The sequence below is a fragment of the Malaya genurostris genome, chromosome 2, assembly GCF_030247185.1.
Source record: "Malaya genurostris strain Urasoe2022 chromosome 2, Malgen_1.1, whole genome shotgun sequence".
Classification (NCBI taxonomy): domain Eukaryota; kingdom Metazoa; phylum Arthropoda; class Insecta; order Diptera; family Culicidae; genus Malaya; species Malaya genurostris.
In genome coordinates this window covers 237,446,619-237,463,830 of record NC_080571.1, presented here as the reverse complement: position 1 = coordinate 237,463,830, position 17,212 = coordinate 237,446,619, and the positions used below count along the sequence as shown (strand labels likewise).

Here is a 17,212-nt window from a genome sequence, read left to right as displayed (position 1 = left end):
ATTTCCATAATTTCAATTTTGGCAATATTGGAATAGCAAAGGTGTATTACCGATATTTCATGTATTAATACCATGATTTAGCAATTTGGAAATAAAATTTTGATCGTCTTTTTCTCAACATGCCAATTTTCTATATGGGACTGATATGCTAGTACCGGCAATACAGGAGATGGAAAAGAGAACGAAAGCTTACAACGTTTTCAAACACAACCGAATTCATCGGCTATGGTTGCAAATCATTGAATATACTGATGATAATAACGAAAATAAAAATTTCATCACAAAACATGTTTCATTATGCTACTTTAAAAGTACCAATTTAACGTGAATTTCTTATACAGCAGTAACAGGAGCACAGGTTTTCATTTAGTTTCATTTTCGTTTAAATGACTCAATCGAAAGAGTGCATGAGAGGCTTTATCTCAAACAAAGTTCTCTATAATCAAAATTTGAATGGAATAGTTCTTTCGCTGAACGTATTATATGTTGGTCAAAATATCTGATCGTCATAAAATTTACGACACAGATAAAAATACGTAATTGGATAAAGCAGATTTTTTAACTATATGAACTTGTAGGTCTGGCTATTTGATGTTTTTTTTACGACTGTGACGGTCTTCGTGTTCCGGCTCTGAAATTAGATTGTCAAAAACTCCATCGGCACTTGCATCGATTACTAATGAAATGTTAATGAGAAAGGTATCATTACACCACAAGGTGGATTAAAACAGAGGGCTGCCAAACTTGTTTACTCCCGGGCGTAAATTTTCCTAGGTACGACACTGATTCTAATGTATGTGAAATTTGACCCTTTCTGGAGTTGCTCCATAATAATACATCTATGATAACAGTGTCTTTCCTACACATTTTAAATTTACGTCTTTGTAGATGTACATAAAAGGAGCGTCATAATTCACTTAAGCTTACAATTCAAATTACGGCATGCTTGAATTTACGTGAAGCGTAAATTTAATTTTTTCTATGCTTATGATAATCGATAGGTTGGCTGCAACAGTGCTCAACCACAACACTCGAAAAACCTACAAATAATATATGAACCATTTGATTGGGAACATTTGTCTGCAATTAAGAACAGTTGGGAGAAAGAGGTCATCACGAAATACTTACCAAAAAAAATCTACGTTCAACGCTATAAAATTATTAACCAACGGAGAACTACCAAAGACGATGAAGTGAAAAGTACACAGAATAAACGAATGAAAAGACGAGTGTTTTAATTTTTTCATCAAATGTTTGCTGTTTTATTACTATCAATATATATATTTTTAATTATTTTCAAATGTGTATTCATCTTTTTATCGATAATCTCTGTACAAGTAATCGTAATTTTATATCATTTTTATATTCATATATTTATGTATAATATATTCAGTATGTAGTTGAATTTTTTTCTCATTTATTAATGGTTATCGTTAAAAACTAAACCTAGTAAAAGAGAAAAATTAAAAAACTATTTTCACCTGCGGCAAATCTTATAATTTAGGATATTTTCATGCTTGATTGTAAAAAATTGTTATTTTCTTCAAAAATGAAAATCTAATTTTAACTCAATTTAAATAAAGAAAAATACAGAAATATGCTTCTCGGCCACTAATCCATCGTATCAAAAAAACAGGAAGAAAACATGCTTGCATCTCACGCGTAATGAATATGTCTGTGTATGGGATTGTGTCAAAATGTGTCGGTGTGAGCGTGTGGATGGTTGTAGATGATTGTTGTTATGATGATTTTTTTTTCGTTATTTTGTTCACTGCAGGAATGACACGGAGCGTCCACGTTTTTTGCGTCCACTGCGCGCCCGTAGATAGAGTGTGTGGTTCGAAAAGTTACAAATACACATACAGAACAATGTTACATGCGTCTTCAATGTGACCGTAGAAAATTACATTATTTCCGGAGTCATTTTGTTTTTATAATTATAATTTCTACAGTACAGTTTTCCCTTCACTCGCGCAATGGGATATTCTTTCTTTTGTTTATGTTTTTTGGATTTTTTTTCATGTTATTGTTAAAAAAAATTGTTAATCGACAGTATCTGCGAACGAGTGTTGATGAAAAGTGAACCTTTTCGGCTATTTCCACTCGAACGATGTAAACCTACGCAACGAGTGTGCCGTGTTAATGGTTGTAACACGTTTGCCCTATTTAGCAGCTTTCTCGTTTGTGACGCGAAGAGATTCGAAAAGAAAAATAAGTATTTGATTTAACGCAAATTTTCTCTATTGGTTCTCTATGGATACGAATTCGGGTCAAAGGAAAACTGGAAGAGATAAAAACGATACATTTTGAAATTTTGAAAATCATTTCTATGTTTTGTTCAGTAAAACACTGATTTCGCGCACGACTCCACCGAAAAGTTTCTAGCGGTTGGTAATACTACGGAAAGAAAGAAGACAAGTTTTCTAGAATTCAACTGTTTTTCTACTGAAATGGCATTTTTGTTGTTGTAGTTTCATAATGCTTTTTTGTGTGTGTGTTCGTGTATTTACAATTCACTTGTTTGATTCGGGATTTTACTGCGTCAGGATTTTTATCTATTTGAAATAGTTAATCAGTTAATATTGAAATGCAATCGGAATATATGTTTTGTAATGTACACTAGAGGTCCTTCTAAACGCGGAAACATTTAAATTTGGATTGATTTCAGTTTTACTGTTATTCTCTGATCCGTAACTGTTTTTATCAATTAAATATGCAAAAGTGCATGTGTGTTTGTGTACCGTGTGAGACTATACAGATTTGATTTTGATCGGTTCAAAAGACTTCAATTTATGTTTACTTTCTGGATAGTATAGTGGATCACATCTAAACAATGGGGTATCGGATATCAAATACTCTTAAGCAGTAGCTTTGTTTTTATTTTGCTGAATTTATAAAAATTTTATGTTTCTATGAACAAAGTTGAATACATCATTAGGCGTCCAACTACAATCGGATGGTTTATTCTTCTTTTTCTTTTCCCTGCGAATACATATATGTATACAATTTACCATTGTTATATCTTCCATCGGTGTTTCCTCCCTCCGCCAATGCAATGGCCTGTTCTTCGCTCCAATTGCTTGCACAAAACAAGCGCTCTTGCGGTGAATTTTTATGTGCAAAACAATATACAAAGTGCGAATCGAGTACGGATTGTTGGTATGCATTAACGGGCGAGCAAACACCAGCAACACGGCGGCGAAACCATGTTCAACTTGTTGCCTTCTTCATTCCGCTACTTATCCGTTGCCATGAAGAGTCATTTGCATTACGATTATTGTTTCCATATAGCAAATTTGGGTTTGCTCGAAATTAGGAAAATAAATAAGAATCAACGAATCAATCTACACGAGCCCCTCATCCACAAAAAATACATTATACATATACACAGTATTTCGATTCTTTCGTTTTTGTTTTCTCATGCAGTTTTCCTTTTTATTGCATCTATATTACATGCACATCTCGCAGCTGCTTCAGCGATGGTCATTTCATCTGAACTTGTAGTTTTAAATTATAGAAAAAAAACTATAGTTGCTATAAATTTACATTACGTATATAAATGCTTCAACAACTTTTTTATAACTTTGTTTTTCTTTTTTCTCGTGTGGTTTTTATTATAAAAATTTTCCTCTTTTTTGTACAATTTTCAGTTCTTTTTCACTTTGCTTGTTTTCATTACAAAAAAAAATACTGCATTTTTTCTTTATTGTTGTTTTTTTTTTGTTTATTATTCATCATCTGTCCGTCTCGGTTGTTCTTGTTCGCACCGCGCCGAGAAGGACTGTGCCACTTTGAGCTGCGCAAACGGTTTCAATTGGCTGGCCATCATAAACTAGTAAACGAAGCAGGATGAAAGGTTATTCTATAGATGGAGTCTTGTCCCTCAATCCAGCGAAAACGTGGACAAACTGGGGACAGCTACAAACTACTCACACGCGATAAGTATAATATTCGCAAGCACGCTCGCACACTGAAAAAGATAAGATATGTTTGCACAGGTCAAAATCGAGCCCTTCCACGGTGTGACGACGGGATTGTATATGAGTTTGTTTTTTTACCTTTCTATACATATATAACATTTTTCGAAATTTATTATATTTACATGTGTTTCTTGCATCTTTCTTAAAAGCTACGTGTTCACAGTTTGTAAATGTTGTGTTTAGCTGTTTCTTGTCTGCATTTCATTTGTTGTTGCTTAGTAAAATAATTTAAAAACCAATAGCAATGATTTACTCTTTTCCGTGTTGGTTTATCGTTCAATTGCAGTATAAATATACGTGTCCTTCCCCACTAGATCACAGTTTATCGTAGTTTCACTTAATTAGTATTCAGTTTCTCTTGTCAGTGTTTTTTTGTTGTTGTTTCTTAATTTTGATGAGAATCATGATTCCATTTCTAAGGTTCGATTCTGTACTTCATTAAAATAGCAATAAAATTTGTACATCCAGAGTCCGTTTCGTATGTCAGCAACTTTCCTGACATGACAACTAAATGTGCTCTTCTGTTATTTATGCTTCTCACCGTGACAAAATCTGAAGACTTTTCTAGTAAATAGAGAAAAAACAAATGCTGCTTCCTAGCCTTCGGCTTCGATCGAACGCCACGCGTACGTTTAAAAAGAGTATTCCTAATCCAAAACACATCTACATAAAGTTCTACTACCAAGGAGTGTTCAGCAATTTACAATTCTAGGCCTTTCACGTCGACCTGCTGCTGTTGCTGTTTGTTGTCTTCTAGCTTAATTCCGTTACAGTTGTTTATGCTCCGTCGCCATTATGCCTAGGTCCCCACTAAGAGGCTCTACCTGGTCTGACCTGACCTCCTTCCTCGCGAGCTATGCCCATTCGTTTACTCCCGCCGCTAGCAAGACTTCTTTGTATGCGCCATCAACAACAAAATAAAATAATGTAAAACAACTCCAGCAGAAGAGAATGTAAAATAAAACTGGCCGAAAAAGTTACCATTCCAGTTTTTTTTTTGTTTTCACGTCCCTTTTCTTCACGCTCTCCGGTTTTTTCGTGACTTTTCCACATTCTCAACAAGTAAACAAGCACTGAAAATATATTCTCAATGCTTGCGGCGTTGTTTTTGCACAATCTTACTGGCAGCGCAGTTTATTTTTTCGATCTCTTGCTAGCTATATCGAACACTAATCGAAACTTTACAAATGGGAACTGAACCGCGTGTGAGTTCGAAAATAGCACTGGAACTAACGCGCAAGACACAATTCTCCAATATAAAGCATAGCTTCGCCCGAAATGTCAAAACCTTTCAAGCATAAGGGGCAACAATAAAACTGAACTGAACGACGTGAAACAATACTATGAATCATCTTCATCAGTTTTCTTTTCTTTTTTTTTTGTCTTCAGGGTAGCATTAGATGTTTGCTTAAACTTTCATAATATTTTTCCATGTTATTTTTTGTTTTGTTGTGGGTACCTCTTTGCTTATATATGTTGTTCTATATAAAAACGAGTTACTAAGTAATTTGTACGTTTGCTTAGTCTTATGTTTCGCTACACTTTTTACCATCTCAATACACTCAATCTAGGTGGTCAATCAGTTTCCTGCATCGGTTCTTCAAATAGTTCTCATTTTGATTACTAAGTTTTCTTCGCTCTTACGCATGATGTACTAAGTGGTTTGTAAATATTATAAAAGCTTATACTCCCTTTCTCTAAACGCGCTTTTGGTACTAGATATAGTTTTTTTGTTTTTCTGGAAACATTTCGATAAAAAAAATATTTAAAACAATATTTTTAGACCTCACACTTCTGCATTGTAGACAGCTCTCGCTTCATGTTTCTCAGGTTGTTCTGGATTGTGAATAGACTTTTTCGCTATTATGGATTAACGAAAAAAGAAACAGCAATACCGTTTGCTACTGACGAATGTAAATCTTTCCGGGCAGTCGATTTTGTTTGTTTTTACCACATTTCGTTTGTTTTTACCACACAGTATCACATGGTTATTTCAGAAATCTTGGCTGGTCTCGCAAAACGTATTTAGGAACTATGATCGCGCAACTTCAATTCAATATAATCCTAGCATGACTAGCACATACGCACTAACAACCAAACACGTGAAATTGGGTAACAAAGAAGGTTAACACGGTTAATTTAAAGTCACCTTTCAGCGGAAATTATACAAGGGATAGGGAGAGAATGAAACGCTAACGCTAGTTTGACAGCTCTAAAGTTACCAAGAGGTACAGAAATCTAGTGGGAAGCAGTCTGCAATGCTCTCAACGGTGTCATCATGCTGCTTTATTTTTCGCAAAATCGTTTCTAATAATGATGACATTAGACATACACGACTGGGTATTCAAAATCTACAACGACGACGACAAAACATTTGAGAGCACTGCAATGCAAAAAAAAGGGAGGCATTATCCGCCGAGAGACCACTATTGCAATGGAGTGGAAGTGAAAGCCGCCTCCAAATTGAAAGAAAAGGGTTGCAATGATATCGAAAAAGAAAATCTGAGCAAAACACATCGCCACAAAAGCCATTGTTCCCGTAACAACAATCCATATCATCCGACAGACTGCCTCCATCGTAAATTGATTTTGTCCTATGCGAAATCACGACTTTGGTCTTAGGAGCGTCACGATTGCAGCATTATGATCCAGAAGAGGCAGGCAGGCAGGCAGGCCGGGCAAGAAATTACAATGGCTTAGCTTCGATTCGCGTTAAATGTAGTTTGCAATCTTGTATGCTTTTTTGCCGATGGCGGAAATGGCGGTTGGTGGTAAAAACAAATGAAACATTCCGCGCCTAAACTGTGATACCATTTCTTGCTTTGCTTTGGTTTTACCTTTTACTCAAAAAAAAATGATTACTGGTAAAATATCAATGAATGTGATAGTATTATTTTATAGATAGTGTTGTCTAGATAGTACAATAGATATATGTTGTCACTTGTCACCTGTGCCCGACGATGGACGATTACAATTCGTAATGCGCTCATTTAACAAAATTTGTCGAAATGGTGTAAAGCTAATGGTATAAATTTTCAATGTAATTTCTCTTGTTAAGTTTCAGGTTTTCTAGTTTTGAACCATACGTTCTGCATGTCAACTATCGCTGACGTTATTGTACAATTTAAATCGGTTTAGTTTTCGTTCAGCACAGACGCTCCTAATGCTATTGTTTGTTTTAAGATGTTTCCATAGATATAAAAAATATATTATCACATTCATATATATTCATTTAAGCGTTTCCTAATTCATCATTTTTTTTCTATCAATCATTTTTTTTCTTTATTTCATAAATCACAACAAACTTTTCCTACTTGCTCATCTATTTTGAAAATAACGACAACCGTAACTAAACTTTCTCAGACTTTTCATAGTTGCTGTTTCATGTTTACACTTTATACTAACAGTGATTGGTGGTGGTTGGCGTTGTTAAATCAACACGATTGACTCGATACGCTACAGCTAGTTGTAGTTGTATACATAAATCTGGATCAACTCGTTCTGCCCGTATGGATTACAGAGAGACCTTAAACTAATAAGTATGACTTTCATTTATCACGTTCAACATTGAAAATGTCCGATTTTTCTGCACTCGGTTTAAATATGCAGAAATTTAGCAGCTAAACCACATTCACACGCATCTAGCCCAGGTACCGGAAAATATTCATACCGTACTTTTGCTAGTAAACCGTTTCTTCGGATCTTTCCCTATCACCTAGTTTGCACCCCTCGGTTTGCTAAATTCAGTCCAGTTTGAGAGAGAAACACAATTCCCTAACGTATGTAATTACGGAAAATTCAGCTCTCCGATTATTTTCATGATGCAGTGAAGCATCCCTAACACATTTCATTTCAAAATAAAAAAAAAATCACAGATCAACTCGCTTTCGCTAGTATTCATCTCTTGTCAAAATAGAAAATGTCTATTAATCAAACAATCAACTTAAAGCACATTAGAATAAGCAGAGCCTCCACGAAAACTGCAATTCGCAGATTTCTTGCATGGATCGAATCCGTGCATTTTCGAGTTCCCAAAACAAAGACCTGGACGCCTGTTGCCACAGGGAAACATGTCCCAACAAGTTGAAACACAGCAAAGAGGGGTTCGAAAAAAAAACGAAAGATGTGTCAAATGTTCACCACTTTCGCCAATCCTCTTGCACTGCTATGCGATCAGTTTTTTTTTTAAATCAACGACAGCCAGCTTTACTGCGGCAGCAAAGCGACGTTGCCGCGATCTTCGCACCACTTTCTAAAACCCTCATCACACGACGGTTCGCACAAGTTCACTCATAATCTGAGATCGTCCATACCCTAGAGGGCAACTGAAATATCTATTGACTAGGTTTTTTTTTTTCTTCTTCGAATATGAAAATAATTAGATACGTAATGACTGCTGGTTGCGTGTTCGCGATATCACAACCCTCCACTGACGATGACACATGAATGTTCAAAGCAACTCTCATCTAGGGGTGGCAGCTTGTGGCACTGCGTGTGACAGAAAACGCACACGCTCATACGCAGTAGGAACAACGCAAACCAAAGTCGTTAAAATTACGAAAATCTAAAATGGTTTCCTCCTTGCCGAGAAGGTGAGAAGTTTCACTTCTTTCAAGTTCGCGTCACAAATTTTAGTTGGGACGAGCTGCTTTAATGTGCGTTCTTTTTTTACGATTGAATCTTGACTCAAAATTTGTCGATTGGAATAGATAAAAACAAAAAGACAAACAATACTGACCCGAGAAGCTTATATTGTCAAACGACTTTCCTGCGTTCTGGAACAAAAAGATGATACAGGAATACTGGGTTTTGTTCAGAAAATTTTCCGATAGATGGGCCGGCTAACGGCATTACGTTTGACAGCACGAAAAGTGCTGCCAGACGTATGGTTGATGTTTGATTTGTTGTGTTGTTTTTGTAAACTGCGAAGACGCGCATGCTTTTTAACTTGAACATTGCGTATACTACAATCGTAAAATGTTATATGTACAAAAACGTAAAAAAATGGTTAAAATCCGCTCTGTCGTAGTTTTACATTTGTTTGTATAACTCTGTCGTAGCCCACCTGTGAGGCCGAGCAAAATAGTTTCCACTATGCTTAAAATGGCAGTCGTTAGTAAATTAACGAGTTTCATAACATATCCCCGGTGTTTGTTTTGTGTGTAGAGATTGTTATGTATATTTATATAACTCTTTGTCTTTCCACTGTTCTCAGTTTTTTTTTGTTTTGCAAAACATTTACATACCTAATATAAACCTATAAAAACTTAAAGCTAGCTTTTGATTCACCAACGAAACAATTGTCACGCTATTCATCATGCTTTCAGCACTCAACGAACTGTGTGTCCCCGTTCAATCATGCTTACTCGATCGACAGTACAAAGTCAGATATTTAGTTAGTTTTGTATCGTTAAAATGTACACAACGCTAAGAAAAGATAGAATTATAAAAAAAGATAATCACGGGAAAAAGAACTCGCGCAGAACAGGCTGAAGTTATGAAATTCAAACATTTTTGACGGCTGAATTTGTTAAAATAATCTATCTTTTCTTAGATCCAGAAGATTTGCTATTTACAAAAAACTGATTTAAAAATAAGCCTACTTTTAGCATATCACTCTTACAAAAATAACAAAAAAAAATCTAAAAAATCATCACAGTTTTTAGAATATGATACAAGTTAATGTTTTGTTTGAAGCAGGCCGAGCAAATTTAGCAAAAGACAACATGGTGTTACTTTCACAGAGCTGCGCTGACATTGACTCGACTTTGGAGTTTGATTACGCTGCTGTCAGCGCAAAGACGACCGACTATAGCCTCGATACGTTTGCGTGAGTTGTTTTTTTCACCATTCTATTGCGCGTTAGCTTGTCGAGAGCCCGCAGGCCGTAGCGTTCTGAAGACGCAATTTTACCTTTACCAACCTTCTCGCTTCGTTCGTTCCGTCTCACCACCACAGTGCGATGGCAAGCGAACCAAAATGGCTCTTCACAATTAATGTAATTTTAACTTCTCCCTTCATTGCCTGAGTTCCACGGCACGGCCTTTTCGAAAGCAAAAGTCAGGCAAACTGATAACGATCAGCCATTGATCACAAACACATACACAGACGGGAGAAGTTCCCAGTTCTCACGCTATACGACAATCATTGCGAATTGAATGATTATCGTCACTAACACCTTGGAGCTTGATAACATTCATTCTCGTCATAAACTGAAAATAAATACTATCTGAACAACTCATTGACGCAAGACTGGCGCAGTCTACGCTGGCGTGATTCGTACACGTACACTTTAAATGGGCTACACATTTTTTTTTTCGTATGGCGTGTTGTCTTTCGAATGGTGACATTTAGGCTGAAACATGTCAGTAATCGGTACACATGATAGGAAGTGGGCAGTATAATGTAAATGAAAAAGTAAATACGGATGGTACGCAACCAACCTTCTATCTGACAATTTGTAAGGAACGAGAAATATTAGAAACGTCCGAAATCGTTAAAATCGTATAGATAGAGCGCTTTTATTTGTGAAGAAAAACTAAATGCCATGAAAAACTATGACTCAGCTACTGTCAATGTAAATGAATCAAAAAATTATCTAATGTCATAATATATAACGAATTTATAAACTACAACAATCTAGTAGCCGACGAAAACTTGATTGAAGCGGCAAACGGAAAGTTTCGCTGTGCAAAAAGACGAATAGCACTCATCTCAATTCATACATTCTATCAGCTAGCATAACAAAGTTAAAAGCTATTGTTCGACTGTTACTGACACTGGAACACCCCCATTTCAGCAGAAAGTTGCAAGATTCAAATGTTTTTTTTTATTCATGGCGGTTTATTGAAACAACCGACCGTCAAAGTGTGGCGCTACTTTCCGAGTTTCTTTTTTTTTTTTTTGGTCTCTCTCAGTTCCAAGTAGCAGACCACCAGCTCGTACATTGATTTCACCTTTATCTCCGATTGTTCATCTGGCACCATTTCCGTTGCAAATATGGCGACGGATACTAGACAGCCACCAACGCTGCCACAGGAAAGAAACCAACAATCGAATGCGGTTTTCTGTGCCGTGCACCGTAACCGTTTTCCAATGAACGATAGAAAACGATTTACGAACATTTCCTCATTAATTAAAGCAGTTGCCAGGCACTAGCACTAGGGAACTAAATTAGCTAGCAGGGCTGTACGGGCAACAGTATGTACGCAGTCAGCCAGCTAGCAACAACAAAAAATAAATGGAGCCACAAACTGGTTCTGACATGTTTTCATTTGCCCTGAACCGAAAAACACGATGACGCCAAATGGGCCGCCACACACTAAACGAGTTTTCGCATAGTTTTGCTAACTTTCTACTAACATGCAAGTGAGGTTTCCGCGAGGGAGAATGTTCATCAGCCCGAAGAATCGCTAGAACTTACATCCCGGTTGGTCGCAATCGGCTACTGGTGCAACTAGGAAATCACGCTCAACGGTGTATCATTCGAATTAATCATTCCACTATCCGTCTGCCCACACTACCCTGCGACCTAAGGCGGTAGTGCTTTTGAATACCGCCATCATGTCGTGGCTGTCTGTCCTCATCTGTCCTCTTCCTAGTTGTATTTTGCTATCATTTACTCTCCTGCCGTCAAAGAGAGATCGTTGATTGGATGTTTGTATTCACATGCATTTCGCCCATTCTACTGTGTAAAGTTATTAAAAATTGATAATAGTTGACTTTGTACTGCTCGCATCTACAATTCATTCGTTCCACAATCACACTCACAAACTCTAATGGGCACACTTTCTGATATGTGCAAAAGCTGGTCTGATTTCCCCAAAAAAAAAGTCACAGGAAGTAAAGCCTAAACCATTCTTGTCAATAGAGATTATCAACGATTAAAAAACTGTGGAGTATACATATAATGTATAAGATTTGTTCCACATAAGGATACCTTCCTTGTTTTTGCATATAGGTACATCACTCGCAATTTTCATCCCTAATAGGATTTTTATTTTGTTGGACGGTGGGTCTTTGTGTTCTTTGCGATTTATTGATAATTGATTTTCTTAATTTCTTTCCTACGGAAAAGTATCTTAGGAACTGTCAAGCCATCCGGTAATGTGTTTCGAAATCTGTCCTCGTTACGCTTGGTTTTTGGACTATGTGGCTGCGATTTTGCCTGCCACACTTCATTCCGCAGATGACTCATAGAAGATTGCAATTTTCCTGCGGTTGGTATACTTCCTTTCTCTCATTCCACGCACCGCGAGTTGTTCGGAGACTACTATGTATGGTAGCCATTTGCAATCAACGTGTGTTGTGCTTGTTAGTGTGAGTGGTAACCATCAACTCAGCAGACTACAAGATAGCTGAATGTGTATCTTGTTGCTTGCCAGGTTGCCGTCCTGTTCGCTTGTTCAGTCAATCTAACTGGTATCAATTACATTTGCGATTTACACGCTCCATTAAACACATGAAAATAGTCAAATATTGATTGGGATATTGATTAAGAAAACGCTACTGGTGATAAGCTTCAACCATAAAAAACATAGAAAAAAATCTGTTTCACCAGTAGTAATAAGACTAGTAAAACACATTCAAAAACGAAACAGAAATGAATAAATTAATCGAATATAGTAGGGACACGAAAAAAAAACGCATATCAAAGCGCACAAAGAAAAAGAAAAAGGATAAAAACAAATTGATGTTTTCGTCTCTATTTTGATCACGTATAACTCGCAATGGCCGTGAGTGCTAACACACACAAACCATCATATTGATTCACGTACAAACGGCTACCACTACCACTAGCACAAACAAACGAGTTTCTTTCAGGTTGATGACGAGCAACTTTGTTCCACGACTGTAGGCTGACGGTTTGAAGTTGTTTTCCTAAAGCTACGATCGTTATCACCGTCAACTCTCTACCGTAAAATACCACTAAGAACCCGATGGACCATATCCTACCTATACGAGCCGAATGGGATGAATTTCGAAACACGTTACAGATATTGAAATAATGGCTTTTGATCCTTTGCTTCGTTTCTCCGCTTTCAATGGTTGACCTTTTTTCTTCTCCCTTTTGCTACCATTGAACATCGTTGAATGTATGTGAAGAAAGGTGTTCGGGTCGGTTTTTCTTGGTTGTATTTTCTTTTTGCTTCAGTATTTAGTCGTCCTTCGAGAAAAGACGACGAAAACATGAATAGGAACAACAGGTGATCAAGGTATAACAGAAATTGTTCATAGGGGGTACACAAGCAGTGACCCAAGGATTGCTGGAAGTAATTCCCATTTCCGTTGTATAAGAACCGGAAATAACTACGTGACCTCGCTTACCATAAAGTAAAGCAAATAAATCGCCGCTTCACAAAGGTTACCTTCAGCGGAAAAAAAAATAAATAGATTTGAAATGCCGGTACATATATACATCCGAACACAACTCGTTCTTTACTTCATTCGCAGTACTCCCGTCTCCCGGTTAGTTTCTAACAACCACGACCATTTTGTGCTGGGCTGCAACACTCAGCAAGATGTGGATATTTCCTAACCCTAACCATCTATGTTTATCTCACCCCTACAGTTGTTTTTTTTTTCGGGAAAAAGTTGTTTTGTCCACACTCACCTATCTGTTCCACTAAACAGAGCACAACACATCGATTTCCGTTTCTACAACTACAGTTTTCTCCTCATTTACTATACGATTGATATCATGTCGAAAGAAAAAATTAGCCTGCTTTAAAGCTTTCATCCGCCTTACTGTGTTCGTTTTCAGTCATTGTTCGTAACCCCCACCCGAAATAGTCAAACTCAGACGGAGGCAATGAAAAAATGACCTTACCGATTCCGTCCACAATATACAGCTCTAAAGCTACATTTCTGTTGTGATTACATATATAGATTCCTGTTTCAGTTTTCCAATTATTCGTTTTGCCGTGTTCAGTTCATAAATTTCTGTCGTTTTTTAAAGAATTTTAGTCAAATTATTATTTTGTAAGTATTATTTAGCAACACTTTCGATTAGTTTTAAAAAACTAGAGATAGTACATGTGTCAATCTCGAAATGCTCATCTCTTAGTCTAAACGGCCACAAAGTGTGCCGATAACTATTGATGACCAGTTTGTGGGTTGATGTTCTAACCGTATTCAGAAGTTGTCCTCGATCGTCCATACGTTGGCCATCCATCGTCGTATTTTGTTGAATGTCGCTGCCGTTGATTATGATGTTTCACCCTCCCCGACGACGTGTAGTTCCCAGTATCTATCAGTCTCGGGTCCGCGGATACACAACTTTTGATATGAAGATTGTGGTGATAGATGGTAGAACTTTTATTTTCATTCGAAGAGTTTAACGGCTAACAGCATCTTTTCGGATCTAACATTGGGTACGCACTTTGTTGTTAACGAACTGGTTGTCCCATGGGAAATAGGGTTGCTGCTGATGTACAGATGGCGAATAGTAGTTGTTATGTTGGCTGTTATGCTGATATCTATTGTTGTTGAAATTATTGTTGTAGCCATTGTATGGTGGACTAAGAGGTGGACTAGTATGTCCACTAGACGAAGAGCTCACGCTGTTATTATGACGCTTCGTGTAATGATTATTATGATGATTGTTGTTGTACTTGTGCTTGCTCTGCGTTACAAGCGAATTCGATGGAGCCGCCTCCAGGAAGTCCACCAAAACACTATTACCACTATCGGACGCAGTCGACAGATCCAGTCGGCCGACTCGTTCCATAATGAATTCATCACAGCTACTGCTACCCGTCGAATCAAGATCCGACGAAGGACTGGCACGGCTCAGGTGTTGGTCGTACAGAACGCAGATGGTACCGTTCTCGCCAATACGGTACGATACCTCCTCCGGATCGATCCAAACCGTCAGCTCCAGAGGGAGCATTTTTCGAAGTGCTACCGAGTTCAAACCCACAGCATGACCAGCCCGTTCAATGATCGGATCCATCTTGCCGTTAATACGCAGGCAACGGAACCCGGAGCCCTTCGTAGGAACATCAGGATACCAGTGACGTTGAAAATGACGCGTCAGAATTTGCTCTAGCGATCCTTTAAAATGCAGTAGTTGGCTTTCGGACAATTGATTTGCTTTTTTGACTCGAAGCAAATTCATCAAAAAATCCGCAGCCGAATTGACTTCTATTCTCATTTTCTCAGGATACTGTAGGACAAACCAAATCTGCGATCCACCGTGTACGCCTTGCAGCCTTCGATACTTTTCAACATTAAACTTTGAACGAGCCTGTTCCAAATATTACCACTCAACAGCAATCACCACTCGTTACGTTTTCTATGTGCTGCTTTTTCTTCGCACTTAAAACGAACTACTTCACAGTGCAGGAAAAATGTTGATACGAATTACTCGCCGTTTCATACACCAGGGAAATTTTTTTTTCACACTTCGTCAGCAGAGTTAGATTGTTCAATTTTGATGAAATTACACTTTGCTGACTGTACAGATCATTCACTTCGAATCACTTCCAAAAATTTTCTTTTATTCCACCACGGAGCTTTTGCACAGTATACCAAGGAGAGGCAAGAAAATTTTTCAAATTACGGCACAACTTTCCACTTAAATGTAGGCTTAAACTTATTCCCAAATCACAATGGTTTCGTTTTCCAGCGAGAAATAATCACAAAATCTTGCACAAACAAGGATATTTGCCAAACTAAAATTGAATTTCAACTTTTTCAAGATGGCTGGCTTGGCTGGGTATTCACACACTTGTCCCTGCACGGTTGCTCTCTACCAATCAGTTGCAAAACACAGTCTCTCGCTCACTACCCTCGATTATTCGTACGGTCGCTCGGTTCGCTCGCTTTCATCGGCTCATCACTTCGCAGAGGTTCAACTTCGAATAAAAGTAGAAACCGTGGCGTACGGCACGGTAACCTCGACGATGAGTCTCAGAAATGGTGCGACTAGTGTAGTAGTGTTAGTGTAGTCTGCGTTTTCTATCGGTGCATGCGAGCTCAGAGGCCCGTACCCAGTTTGTACCCCAATACTTACGAATGCAGACGGAAGAATGATGGGAGAAACAAACATTTTCACAAAAGATAGACTGTCTTATCTAGATCAGTTACCAAAAGTAATGGTAGACCGAGGGGTTTAATATTTGTGATGTTATGGTAATACCTACATGGAAGAGTACGAGCTAATATGACTACAAACTTATGCAAAAAAATACAATATAGGATAATTGTACCTATGTTCATCTTATTTTTTCATGTTTCAATTTTATACTGATTTTGCGATAATTACTTGACGAATTGCCCAGTAATCGACGTATATCAAGTTGAGCATTAGAAATAGGTGAAATAAGTGAACACATTAATTGTGATTTGATATATCTAGTGAACGTTTAGTGACTTGCAGTGGTGCAGCAATGCTCGAACGAAAAGTATAGTCTAGTGTTTCACTAACGTGTAATTCGAGCGCCAAGACAAAATGAATAAAGATCTCTGATGAGCATTGGATCTTTTACCTTCATAGATTAGTAAATGTTGACCCAGTATGACAGCTTATAATTGTCACGCCTTCGATTGAGTACAGGTCGTGACGATAACATATCTTATCTTCATTTGAAAGCCTTTGTGGTAAAGAATGACAAGCATCGAATAAACAGCAGATTAGTTGCGCGCGAGGTTTACAATAACATCAGAAATTGCGTTGTTAGAAAACCCAAAAATAGAAAGCTTAGTTGAAATAGACTGATTAGCAGGTAGGCAGTTCCGTCTCGAAAAAAATTCCCGAAGCTATTCAGAGTTCGCTTTCAAAGAAAATAAACTCCATTGAATTCCTCCATACACTAAGGTATTTTTTATGCAGTTTTATATGCGGTTTTTCATGCGGATTTCCAAAGTTATAGGGTTTTTTAAAAGGATTTTTTATGCGGGACTCGAAACTTATGTGTTTTTGCCTTTCTCATATAGAAAGGTTATGCAATCACTGTGAAAACCGACTTTTGAACCGAGGCCCGGAGGGCCGAGTGTCATATACCATTCGACTCAGTTCGTCGGGTACGCAAAATGTCTGTGTGTGTGTATGTGTGTGTGTGTGTGTGTGTGTGTATGTGCGTATGTGTGTATGTAACGTTTTTTTGCACTAACTTTTCTCGGAGATGGCTGAACCGATTTTCACAAACTTAGATTCAAATGAAAGGTCTTGTGGTCCCATGCAAAATTCCTGAATATCATTTGGATCCGACTTCCGGATCCGGAATTAT

The 17,212-nt window shown here is 37.6% G+C and overlaps 2 protein-coding genes across 4 annotated transcripts in view; both read right to left on the bottom strand.

The window, feature by feature from the left end:
• LOC131428251 (inositol-pentakisphosphate 2-kinase) overlaps positions 1–17,212 on the bottom strand; it is a 240,145-nt gene that overhangs the window by 215,422 nt on the left and 7,511 nt on the right. The window lies entirely within an intron of this gene.
• On the bottom strand, positions 2,027–15,915 carry LOC131428252 (protein BTG1). The gene has a single exon (XM_058592040.1). It carries the CDS (start codon positions 15,133–15,135, stop codon positions 14,344–14,346), a length of 792 nt encoding a protein of 263 aa, XP_058448023.1. The 5' UTR covers positions 15,136–15,915; the 3' UTR covers positions 2,027–14,343.